This window comes from Rattus rattus, chromosome 9, assembly GCF_011064425.1.
Source record: "Rattus rattus isolate New Zealand chromosome 9, Rrattus_CSIRO_v1, whole genome shotgun sequence".
Lineage (NCBI taxonomy): Eukaryota > Metazoa > Chordata > Mammalia > Rodentia > Muridae > Rattus > Rattus rattus.
This window is the reverse complement of record NC_046162.1, coordinates 64288058-64300762: the sequence shown is the minus strand read 5'-3', so window position 1 is coordinate 64300762 and position 12705 is coordinate 64288058. Positions and strand designations below refer to the sequence as shown.

At 47.7% G+C, this 12705-nt stretch overlaps 1 protein-coding gene across 1 annotated transcript in view; it reads left to right on the top strand.

The window, feature by feature from the left end:
- Positions 1-12705, top strand: part of Rptor (regulatory associated protein of MTOR complex 1) — a 293401-nt gene that overhangs the window by 111535 nt on the left and 169161 nt on the right. The window contains exon 4 of the mRNA XM_032914128.1: positions 4354-4512. Coding sequence (XP_032770019.1) covers positions 4354-4512 — 159 coding nt within the window. The remainder of the gene's footprint in view (positions 1-4353; positions 4513-12705) is intronic.

Sequence of the window (12705 nt, the reverse complement as noted above, 5' to 3'; positions counted from 1 at the left end):
AGTGGACCTAGCTGTCGCTGCTGACAACACAGCTGGCATTTACTCCAAAGAGCCTTTCTAAACAGGTCCACTTCTCCTGTGTCCTTTTTTTCCCACTACCTCTGATGGGCTAGAAGGGAGGTTACATACAGCATTTAAGAACCCTCATTAAAACTAAGGATTGAAAAAAATTAAAGTTACAGACTTGTCTGCCACCCCTGCCTCACAGCTGCAGTTTGTGGGGTTGAGCAGAACCCCAGAGTTTAGACGACTTAGTCCGAGTCCTGAGCATCATCAGTCTGGACACAGAAACTGTCTCCTGAGATTGGAGGCTGTGCACACCAGACACTGGCTCAGCCACTGTACTCTAGCCCCTTTCCGGTCTTGTACTGTGTAGAGTGCAGCCAGGCACCCTAAAGGCCTGACTGGACACTGCAGTGCACGGTTCCCCAGTGCCATTCCCACAGTGCTCTACAGGGTTGTGCTGACATTCATTGTGTCACCGTGATGTCAGATGGCATTTCATCACTTTGATTTGTTCTTTACTAATTGTTATAATTAATGTCACTAACAATCTGGTGTCATTCAACAAGCTAGCTGCGATTAGCATGTTGTCAAGATGTAGAGAGGACAGGACACACCCTGTATTGAAGGACATACACAGAACTGTAAGCAGTGATGGCCCCTCACAGCCTTTAGCTTCTTTTAGACATCTGTACACAAGTGGCTAGTGAGCAGCGTAAAGTTCCCCTGACATCATTCCCTGAATGGAAGCTCTGGAAAGGGCCAGGATCCAGACAGGCCATTCCAACCACAAACAGATGTGGCTGGAGTTCGCCCAGGCAGTGTTGCCCACCTGCCTAGGCCTGCATCAACATCCTTGCCCCATACTGTGCTCCTCTTTCCGTGGGCACTCTGTCTTCCGTGGAGGCTTCAGTCTTGTTTCAGACCTTGTGCTGTGCGTTAGCTTTCCTGCAGACCCTGGCCTACATTCTGTCCTGAGAGGAGTTTCACTTTGCTGGACCCTAACCTTGCCACGTTGAGGCAGGTACCCCAGATGCCCTGCCCTACAGTAGCTCTGGCAAGAGAGCCCTGTGTGTGGCTTTAATGTGCTTTGCTCAGGTGCAGAGGACTTGAGGAACCTGGAGGGACCTTGTAAGTCTTGTCTTTCTTTCTAAAGCTTTCATATCTGGTGTGGACTACCATGAACTAGCAGCCAGATTTGTCAGTTTGTTTAATTCTCTTTTTAGCAGCTGATTAAGTCAATTTATTAAAATAGCTAGCTTAGTCATCAGCAATAGTGACTTTAGCCTCCATCGTGGTTCTGCACTAGGCAGAGGATTGTGTTTATCATTCTTGGGAGGACTGCATAGGTCAGAGAGGCTGGCAGGGTCTCGTCTGGGAACGTGAAGGAGCTTTCCCTGTAGCTGTCCTCAGCCTCGGCCTGCAGAGCGGCCCTGCCTCTTTCAGGTGCTGCTTCTCTGTACCTCCATTCAGCTCTGCACACCCCTTCTCCAGGACTTCACGCTGTGGCTGCAGAGGGAATTCACATTTGGTGAATCACCTCCTCTGCTTCCACAAACATCTTCCCACTGTCTTTAAAGGCACAGCTGCTACTTGTTTCTTAGAGTGAGCAGATAAGCAGTGTTCCACAGTGCCCACAATCGTATCCCAGAAGTTTGTCTATTTCTTAACTTGCGGTCCTCACATAAGTAGATAGAAGAGGCCAAAAATGGGTATCTGTGTGTGTGTGTGTGTGTGTGTGTGTGTGTGTGTGTGTGTGTGTGTTGGTGGTGGTGGTTACTCCATTTTCTGCTGTCTCTCCTTCATGTGTAACCTCCTCCTTCCTCCTCCTCCTCCCTCCTCCTCCTCCTCGACTTCCTCTTCCTCCTCTTCATTCTCGTCTTCCTCCCTTCTCCTCCTCCTCCTTCCCTCCTCTCCCCCCCTCTCTTCCCCTCCTCTCTTCCCCTCCTCTCCTCCTCCTCCCTCTCCCTCCTCCTCCCTCCTCCTTCCTCCCCTTCCTCTTCTTTCCTCCTCCTCCTCTCTTCCCCCCCCTTCTTCCTCCTCCTCCATTTTACATTTTGTTTTGTTTGTTTGTTTCAGTTTTTCCAGATAAGATTCCTTTGCGTATCCGATTCCTTTGCGTATCCCCGGCTGTTTTGAAACTCACTCTATAGACCATACTGACCTTGAACTCAGCGATCCACCTGCCTCTGCCTCCCAAGTGCTAGGATTAAAATTGAGCACCACCATCACCTGGCTGTAGAGTGGATTTTAAATCTGTTCAGTACTCAAGCATGGCGTTGGTGACACTATTATACCTCTGTGCACATTCTGCCTAGCAAGTCGCTCTTGTACCTTACTGCTTAGGTCCATGGCTGCAGGCGACTGCTGATGACGCTTCTTGCTCTTTAGTGTGCAGTGCTCTTTCCCTCTGCGATTGCTAGATTGTAGGGCTGGAGCAACCAGTTTGATTTCTCCATGTATTATATCTTCACGCATCCTACGTGTAATTTCTGCAAGGTAACGAAGAGGGACAGATGAAAGAAAATACCTTCAGCAAAGTAGCAGGATACAAAATTAACAGACAAAACTCAGTAGCCTTCCTGTATACCAGGAACAAACACAGTGGGAAAAAAATCATGGAAAGAATCTCATTCACTGTAGATTTAAAACAAACAAACAAACACAAGCAAACAAACAACCAACCTTGGACTTCATTTAACCAAGGATATGAAAGACTTGTACAATGAGAACTGTCAGACACTAAAGAAAGAAATTGAAGAATTTGCTAGAGAATAGAAAGACCTCTCATGCTGCTGGATTGTTGGGAATAATATTGTGAAAATGGCCATCCTGCCAAAAGCAATCTATGGATTTCAGTGCAATTCCCATCAAAATTCCAAAGTAATTCTTCACAGGAATTGAAAAGGCAATCTCAGAATTCATATGGAAACACCTAGACCCAGAGTGATCAAACTCATCCTAGACAATAAAAATGCCACTGGAGGTGCTGTCCTTCACTGTGTCCTTTCTTTTTAAAAGTTAAATGTAACTTTACTGACCTGCATTCATTCTCTGGAACACACACATTACCTTTAAAGGACAGATCATAATGTCCATCCATATATATATAGGCAGAACCTTTCATTGATTTTCTAGTAGATTCTGCGTAGTTTGGAGAACACAGCTCTGGTGCCTGGACTGATTTGGTATGTCCCAGTGTTACAGTGATCCTCTGCCACGCCAGGCTCTGCTCCTTAAATTCTGTACTGTGAATTTGCCATTAGAAGTTCAGGGTAAGGCACAAAATAGATGGAAATGAGCCAGAGACCCTCATCTCTGTCATTGGCTTCAGCGTTTGTGGGACATTACCGAACTTATCTCTGCCCTGACCCCCAACTCATTCCATCTACAAGTTAGCCCAAGTTTAACAAATGAGTTTTCAGAACGTTTTAACTGACAGCTCTGCTCCTGGGAAGCCCTGTGTGTGTGACTCTACCTCTGGTCTTTGTGTTGCATTATCTTAATTAGATTCCCTGCAGGATTCGGAGTGTCTGGGAGGCGTTCCACAGTAACTGTGGGTTTTCCCTTTTCTGTGCTTTCTTAGTGTTTTTTGCTTGTCTCCCCCCAGGTCCCTTTTTCTTCCCTCTGTGTGAGTTCCCAAAGCAGCTTGTTTTATTTCAGAATATAGCTTGCTAGATGTTTATTGGGGTTGCACTGGTGTGGAACTGGCTGGGCAGAGCTGTTGTCTGCTGAAGTAAGCTATGTGCCTGTTCAGGTCCCATGTTTCTGTATTTTCTTGGTGAACTGGCCACTTCCTACAGTGAAGTTCCACACAGTTCTTCCTAAGCTATCTCTCACCAATTAGCCATTTTTGTTTTTTTATCGGGGGTTTCCTTTGCCGCCGCTGTTTGTTGTTTGTGTGTATAAAAAGCCTGTTGTTCATTTCAGGACCCCATCCTGAGGCGTTGCAGTGTCCTGCACAGGAGGGCAGTATGCTGAACAATGGATTTGGATTCTTCCTTCTCTTCTATATCACTCTGCTGTGGCTGCAGGGTATGCTGCAGGCCTCCACTTGAGCAAATTCTCTGTTCCATGTTCTAAGAAGGTCTTCAGGGCAGTCCCTTCTGTCTGACTCATGCCACCGTGTGACAGGCTGACCTTATTCATGTCCCGTGTTATTGTTGTCCTTGGTGAAAACACACCACACTACCACATTCTCTAGCCTGTGCTTACTTTTTAATGCAAACAGTTGGGGCCACTTGTGCAAGGCACACAGCTGCTCCCTCTAGACTGGTGTGCATGAGGAAGAGGGTCCTCTCCGGCCCCTTCCTGTTTGTAACAAGTATCTGCTTTCTTTTTCCACTACAGGCTCGGTACAAGCAGAGCCTTGACCCCACTGTGGATGAAGTCAAGAAACTTTGCACATCTCTGCGTCGGAATGCCAAGGAGGAACGGGTCCTCTTCCACTATAATGGCCATGGGGTGCCCAGGCCTACAGTGAATGGAGAGGTCTGGGTCTTCAACAAGGTGAGCCTGCCCTCAGCTTCTACTCTCCTTCCCCAGAAGGCCTGTCAGCTTGGGTGTCACCTGAGATCCCCTCCCTGTAGCTTTTGGTAACCCTGGGTATTTCATGTATTCAGCCTTTGAAGAACAGTGACACATGAATTGCTCCAAACCTGCAGCCAGGTTGCCTGGTGAGCAGGCAGAGGAGCCATTTCTATAGGAGAGTGTGTTGACAAAAGCATCCTAAGGCTGTGTGTGTGGCTGTTCTGTCCTCAGTAAGAGGCAGGATGCTCCCAGCATGGATGGATCTCTGTGCACTGGCTTTCTGGTCTGAGCAGCTGCACTGCTTCTCTGTCCTGAGTGTCAGAGAACCAGCATTCTCCTAGAAAATCAAAGTATTCCGAATATTCTAAAGGGCCCAGCGCCTTGGTTGCCACCTCAGCCTTTCTGATGGTCAGCCTCTAGTGCTGCTGTGAGTCAGATTAGATGGTGAGAGGGAAAGTGCCTCTGGCCCTGGACTGAGGAGTGCATCTCAGACATTGTGTAGGGAAGGAGTTGTGCTGTGTAGCTGTACATGACAGGTACAGCATCCACAGCAGGCGTGCTGGCCCCTTGAACTCTTGAGCTTTGATTTTGGCCTCCATTGAGGTGAGCTTACATTTCAGTCGAGCCACACTCTAGGGTCTGGACTAGGCAAAAGGAACCTCTTCACCCTGTTTCCTTGTGGTAGAAAAGCCTCATTGTCTCCTCCTGCAGACCAAAAACAGACACAAAGCATAGCACCAGCTATTTACATACCTTCCGATAGTGAGCTTTCTTTACTGCCCACCGTCCTGTTGTCCTTGTGCTGCTATCTGTGAGCAGAGGGGCCTGTGAGTTGGCTTCAGGGCCTTTCCCCAGAGCTGTAGTGAACAGGTTCCTGAAGCTCAAGGGTTCCCCCACTCCTAGTTAGTTCCCTCCGCAGGGACAGCATTCTACCTCCATATAAGATCTAGGCACCCCCTGTAATGTCTTCTTTTTGTTTCTATTCGTGGGTTCATTTGTATTACGTATTCTAAGGATCATGTGTGGTGGGGACACTGCCACAGCATTAGCCTCAGTGCAGAGGTCAGAGAACAACTTTTGAGAGTCAGTTCTCTCTTTCTACCATGTGGGTACTTAGACCTGAACTCACGTCCACCTGCTAAGCTGTCTTGCGGTTAAGAAAGTGGTAGAATTTAAAGGACTCTGGTATCATGGACCACCAGGACTTCACTGTCCCTTTCAGGAAGGGAGACTGTAGAGCCGTGTGTGCCCTCCTCAGTCTCATGCCCGCTCACCCTTTCTCTCTACAAACTAACACGAGGGCACAGAGGAATCCAAGCTTCTTACTCTCTTACTGTCTCATATCACATCATATCTGCACATAGAATCATTTCAGGGAGAAAGGGTTTATTTTAGCTTGTGCATGCGTGCGCGCACACACACACACACGTGCGTGCACACACACGCACACACACGAATGGTCTCATGTATGCAGATGTGGAGGTCAGTGTGGGATGTCTTCTTCAGTCACGCTCCCTGCTATGTTTTGAGCCAGCGTCTTTTCTGAACCCAGAGCTCACTGTCTGGCCAGATGGCCTGGCCAGCAAGCCTCCAGATCCTCAGTTTCTGCCCACAGTGCAGGGGTTAGAGACACACCGCTGCATTGGTTTTCACCTGGCTGTCAGGACTTTGAGCATAGCTCTCCCTGCTTGTGCAGCAAGCCATCTCCCTTGCTCCTGGCAGAGAGACATGGCAGCCGGTGACTTTACGAGGTTGAAGCAGCTGTTTGTTATGGTGCCACCTGCAGAAGTGGCACCAAGCTATAGCCCTCAAGCCCTACTCCTACCGTACGTCACTCAGGTAGTCCCTGTGTCCACAGCTCCCTAAATCATCTCTACTGGTGGTGGACCATATCGCAGGTTCCACTGGTTTTAAGTTGATGCATCTCAACCATCCTGTGGGTGAAGATGCAGGTCTTGGTTCTTCTTCTAGAAGAAGGTCTGGTAGATCAGGACCCCCTCAGGTGCAGACACTGGGTGCGGATTAGGATTGAGTATAGACACAGGGGTTGAGTGTTTCTTCTCTGTTGGCTGGAACTTCCCTCCCTCCATACTCTCGTCTGCGTGCAGATTCATCCCATGTGACCCCAGTGTTGCTGGGTGCCATCTCATCTCACATTGTGGTGTGCTGTGTCCTGCCAACCCCTCTCGGTCCTTGTGGGTGGGCCATAAGATGGTTCCTCCCTCTACTCTGGACGACTCCTTCCTCACGATATTGAGTCCTGTTGATTGACAGCTGGCCACACAGCTGTTTTCCTTGGGTTGTCTCCTGTTGACCCTAATGGAATTCTTTATATCCTAGACAGAAACGTTTGATCATCCTGTGAATTGTGCTGTCTTCTTTAAATTTATGATGTGCTTTCCATTCTGTTTGCAGTGTACTCTGATGGACAGGAGTTTTTATGCTGAATGGGTCACACTCACTGTTCTCTCCAGGGGCTGCTACACCTGAACTAAGCCTTCTTCAGTTTTGTGCTTTAACCAACCATAGTTTAGTCTGTAATACACCCAACCCCTTTTCATACATAGCACAAGGTGGAGCCCACGTCTGTCTGTGCTCACTGTACAGGTGGAGCCCACGTCTGTCTGTGCTCACTGTAAAGGTGGAGCCCACGTCTGTCTGTGCTCACTGTAAAGGTGGAGCCCACGTCTGTCTATGGCTCACTGTAATGAGTTATCTACTCTTTCATGTTGTGTAAAAGGCACCAAAACCTGGCTCCCACCTATATCCACAACATGTGCCCCTTGTTACCTGCTGTGTGAGTCCCACCTGGCCTGCTTCTGCTCATCAACCTGTCCTCAGGGTCCACTTTTCCTGGCCATGCTTGTGATCCTGCCAGCCTCACAGAAGCTTCCTGTTCTCTCTGTCTTCTCTCCCCACCCCGCCATCTCTCTTGAGACACCACACTCAATCCTCAAATCCCACCGTCCTCTCCCTACTGCCCAGTCACAGGCTCTAGCCTTTTCTTAGCTAATTATCTTAGAAATGGGAGCAGGATTTACACAACACAGGCATCTATTAAAATGCACTCCGTACAGCAAGTAGATCTTGGGTTCATAATTTAGGGTTTGTATGCACAGCTCCCTGATACCTCACCATCCATGCCAGCTTTGACCTGAGTCAGTTCTGTCCTGTGCCAATCAGTGGTCTTGGCTTTCAGTTTCTTAGTTTGAGGGGACACAGGCACCCTTTGTTCTTCTTGTTGAGGTTTTGGTTAATCTTGGCCTTTTGCTCTAATAAGAAAATACTAAATCCAGTCATCTGTTTCCATAAGACTTGTGCGGCTGGAGGGGTCAGCACTTAGAGCACTTGCTGCTCTTCCAGAGGACCCGGTTCAGGTCCCGGTTCACAACCACCTGTAGCTTTAGTGTTAGGGATCCAATGCCCACTTCTGGCCTCCCCAGTACCTGTATACATGTGGCATACACACACACACACACACACACACACACACACACACACACACACACACACACACGTATGTATATTATATATATATATTTTTTCTGTCTGTCTGTCTGTCTATCAACACACAAATAAATGAATAGGTACGAACAAAAGTAGATCTTAAGAAGAAAAGGCGTAGTTGTTGGAATACGCCATGCCAGTGGCTATAGATGATCTTTTCAACTGCAATTGTTGGAAATGCCTGTCAGGATATGAAGACTTTCTTCATAAGAGTGTAAGTTTCTTAATCTCCTCACGTGGTATGTGGGAAGGCATCCCTAGACTTGTGGGTTCTAATCGTTTCTCAGGTGCACTGCTGCTTCTCATTTGCAGACGGGGTTTTCACTTCTTCCTTTCTCGTTTGTGCTGTGCATGCATTGTTCTTGTTTTCCACTGCTGGCCTTTAAGAGAAGGAAACAGTCACTGGGCTGCCTTGTCTCTTTTGTGGCGTCTTGAGGAATACCCTGACGCTGTGAAGTCTGCAGGAGGCTTTGTGAGGAGGGGAGGATGGAAACAACCATTCATCAGGTTCAGAACTGCCCTGCTCTGTGTCAGAGACTCATGATTAGTACTGCCTCTCCTAAGCCTTTCATTGCATATCAGATTGGGAAAGACCTATTACTATTGGGTTTTGTTTGTTACAGTTATGAGAAGATGTTGACTTTTCTAAAGTCCTTTGATAATTTCTGTTAAGGTGGTAGAATGCGTTTTCTTCCGTAACTGACAAGGAACTGCATGACACCGTGCCTCTGTTTTAAGTGCACACAGCTGTCTTGAGATGGCTCATTCACCTCCAGGTCTCATCTGCCTCACACATGGTTTCATTCAGGGCCTGGTTTTGTTTTAAATCCGTGTTCCCTGCTGAGGTTTTCCTGGATTTTTCTTACTCCTGTCTTTCTCTGGTCCAAGTAATCAATGTTCTGTGGCCCTAGAAGATGAGTAGGGAGTTTCCTTCCTGTCAGACTTTCACATGGTGTTTATAAGACTTGAAGCATTTGACTGCCCGGGCAGATTGTTGTGTGAGGTCTCTGATTAGGGTCTAGAGTCTTTCTTGGTTAGAGGTAGGGATTCATTTCTTCTAACCTTTTCACAACTTCAACAAAGGTTTTGAATTTGTTGATACTTGTTGCTCAAAATATCCCCCTTGCCACTGAGTGTGTCTAGGGGATGGTAGCAGTGTACCTTGTTCTTGGGGCTGAGCACACAGGCCTGCTTTGTGTTCTTAGTTATTCTAATGAGGGGTGTGTCTACCTTTTATCAGTATTATTCTAGAGTCCAGCTTTTGAGATCCTTCAAAAGGTAGGCAGGACAGTGACATATAACATATGCTGTGTGTGTTCTGTGGAGCAGAATGTCCCCTGCACACTAGATTCAGAGACCCCATGATGCTGGGAGCAAGGGTGTTTTCTAGCTAAGCACCATATTGTTAAATTGCCATGGATGTCATCGTCCCGTTCCATAGGCTGGTTTTAGCAAAGCCCACACTCACACAGCTCTCCCGCCATCCCACAGAATCTGCCAAGACTCACTCTTGTGTCTACTCTAGACTGACAGCTTCTCCGTGTGTGCTAGTGTTCTGGTCCCAGGTTCTCCTTGACTCTTGCTGCTTTAAAGTGAAGTTTTAACAGACTGACTTCCTTCGGTGAGTCAAACCAGTTTGGATCAGTCTTTAAAGGCATTAGTAGGCCTTCGTTTGTGAAATGTTTTATTGACTATACAGACAGTGAAAAGTTCTAGAGCCTTCTGCTGGGTTTGGTTCTTGTCTACAGTTGCCAGGATTGATGGGCCATTATGCTATGCTCTTACTAGCCATGTCCTGCTTTATGCTGATGTTACCTGTTGGTGTTGGCAGTCTGGTTCTCACAGATGTATGTGCCCTTCCCCAGGATCAGTGTCATTCAGGGCTCGCTCAGTGAGCTCCGCCTCTCCACCGATGTTCTTCCTTTCTTCTTCCCTTCCTTCCTTCTTTTCTTTTTAGCTTTATCTTTCCCAGAATTCACAGTAGTTGGTGCTATCTATAAATATCCTTTCAGAGTGGCCTCACTTGCCTGGCTAGTTGGATTCAAGGCTCTCTCTCCATGGCTAGACAGCTAGTTCTCCATGTGTCCTCAGCTCAAAGAATAGCTAAGTGCCTCCCGAGTCTCGTCCTCAGGTATGAACAACACTCTTTACACTTCTGCTTAGGGGTTATTCATTTTGAGCAGGTTTTCATGCAACCCAAGCTGGCCTTGAACTTGTGGCTCTTTCTGTCTCTGACTTGGAATTTTTCAGGTTTAATATAGACTTAAAATTTCAGTTCATGATTGCTGGTGCACATGGTCAGAGTGTGTTTATCATTGTAAGAATCACTGACCTTTGTTGCAAGGTGTCTCCCATTTGCATTCCCACCAGGGCTCCCTGCATTGGCAGCCTCAGCATTCTGGACTTTAGTCACTGCAAATGTGTTGTGTTGTCTTGTTGCCAGAGAGTTTACAGCTCTCTACCTGGGGCAGGGTACTCAGCATGCCTTCATAGCCTTGCTAATGTGTCTGCTCAGGTCTGTTTTACCCTGCTAGGAGGAACCACAGCCTGCGTGTGCTAAGCCACATCCCAGCCCAGCTGCCCTCTTTAAGAAGAAGCCTCTTTGCTTGTTGATCATTAATAATCCCGTGTACCTTTTAGACCTTTGTCCTTTGTCAGATGTATGTAATTCAGCTTGTGGCTTGTCATCGTTATTAATAGTGGACATTGTTTTTATCATTGAAAAGCTCAGATCAGTTACTCTTTAGCGTGTACATGTTCTGATTTAGGTTCTTTGCTTCTTTGTGGGTTTATGTCCGAATCAGGAAAGCAGGTTGAAGTCTGCCTTCCACAGAGGTGCAGCTGTGATGGCCCAGGTGAAGGTGGCTCTTCCACTACAGTCACACAGAAAGCATGTGCTTGTGTTCACAGTCACTGTGAGAAGAGCCCTTGGGGACAAAGCGAGGCATTTCTAATGACAAGCAGGCTTCTTGCATGTGTGCATACTTCATATCAGTTGAAAGTACAGCAGCCTGGGAGAGGAGAAGGAAATAAACCTTCCGCCTCGTTGGCTATCTGAAGTCTAACGTGAGTGCTGAAGACTACAGTTAAACCTTTTCAAAAGAAAGCTCCAGGCAGAACATACCTTTACCTACTTCAGAAAGTCTTAGTGGAAAAGATCTGAACAGTGTCATTGGTCACCCTGATGTTTTAAGCCGTGCTGCAACATTCACCCAACAAGTGTAAACCCCAGTCAAAGGGGAACATCCGCTGGGTATGATGAACTCTCTACTCTGGAAGCTGGAACAAGTGAATTGAGTTTGAGACAAGGCTGGACTGTATAGCAAGATCATGCCTCAAAACCATAACTCCAAGCCCAGCCACAGTGGCACTGTGGTGGCCCACAGGTAGAAGAGGACATGGAAGGTGTGACTGACCCTAATGTCAGTCACATACTTTTTTATTCTTGAGTGTGCCAAAAGCCAGCTCCAAGTAGAGCCCTACACTGGGAGAGACTGTGATGAGTAATATAGCTTGTAATGTTGGAAGGCAAAGCACTCGGAGCTGTGAGAACTTCGTGTCTACACTAAGCATTAGAAGGGACAGAAGACAAGGCCGGGTGTTGGGGGAAAGGGGTATGGCCAGGTGGCTTCTGAGATCCTTCCCTCTTCTGTTGCCTGAGAGATGGATTTGGGAAGACAGCAAGAGGAAAGCCAGCTTAAGGCAAAAATGCTGACATAATAAACACTACCACCAAGGTGAGCTTGAATGCTGAGACATCAGTGGAGGGCAGCGTGGTGGACAGAGGAAAGGTGGACGGAGCAGGTGAGGCCTGAAGTGTGGCCAGGGTGAATCAACAGGCAGGGGCTTGGTGTCACCTGCTGGCCCTGGGCTGTGGGTGTGCACTTTTGAGAAATGGGACAAGTGGTGTTGGGTCCCCAGCATGTGGTGACTAGGCCTGAAGAAAGTGTGAAATTTAGGAGCCAGAACAAGGTCCCCAGAGGCGCCAGGGGTCTTTGGAACATTAGTAAAGGTAGGCCCTGCTGTAAGTACATTTAGCTCTATGAAAAGGAAGGCCTGAACTTATGGAAGAAGCCTCAGCAGGTGCCAGCACACTAGCACCCTAGAGCTGTGAGAGAGAACATCCATTTCCTTATCAATTACCCTATTGGTGACATTCTGTCATAGCAGTAGAGGAGAAGGAGAAACAGGAGGAAAAGTGTGGAGGAAGCAAAGGAAGGCCACCCAGCAACCCAGGGAGATGCAGTTCCTGTCAGCCTGGAGTGTGGGCCTTTGGCAGGGAAAGGGAGGAATCTTTGGAAAAGCTGTCTTGTTGACTGTATCCCAACACTCAGTTCTGCTCAAGAAGCTGCCTCTCAGCCTGGTTTCTCTTCAGTACTTCAGGAGTCGGCCAGGAACTGGTCTCTGCTGCAGGACCTGTGCACCCCTGTTCTCTGAGGATGCCTTGGCCGTTATCTCCCTCCCACAGTTGTTCCCTGGATGCTCACAGGCAGCAGTAGGAGAGGATGGCCCAGAAGTGTTGGCATCATGAAGTGGTACTTGTAAGCCAGACATGGCTTTCAGTCACATCCACAGTGTGGTCACAAGTGAACTTCAGTGCCTTAGAGTCCTTAAGGCTGAGGACTGACGTTTTGTTGTTGTTGTTTCTGCTTCTGCCTGACTTTC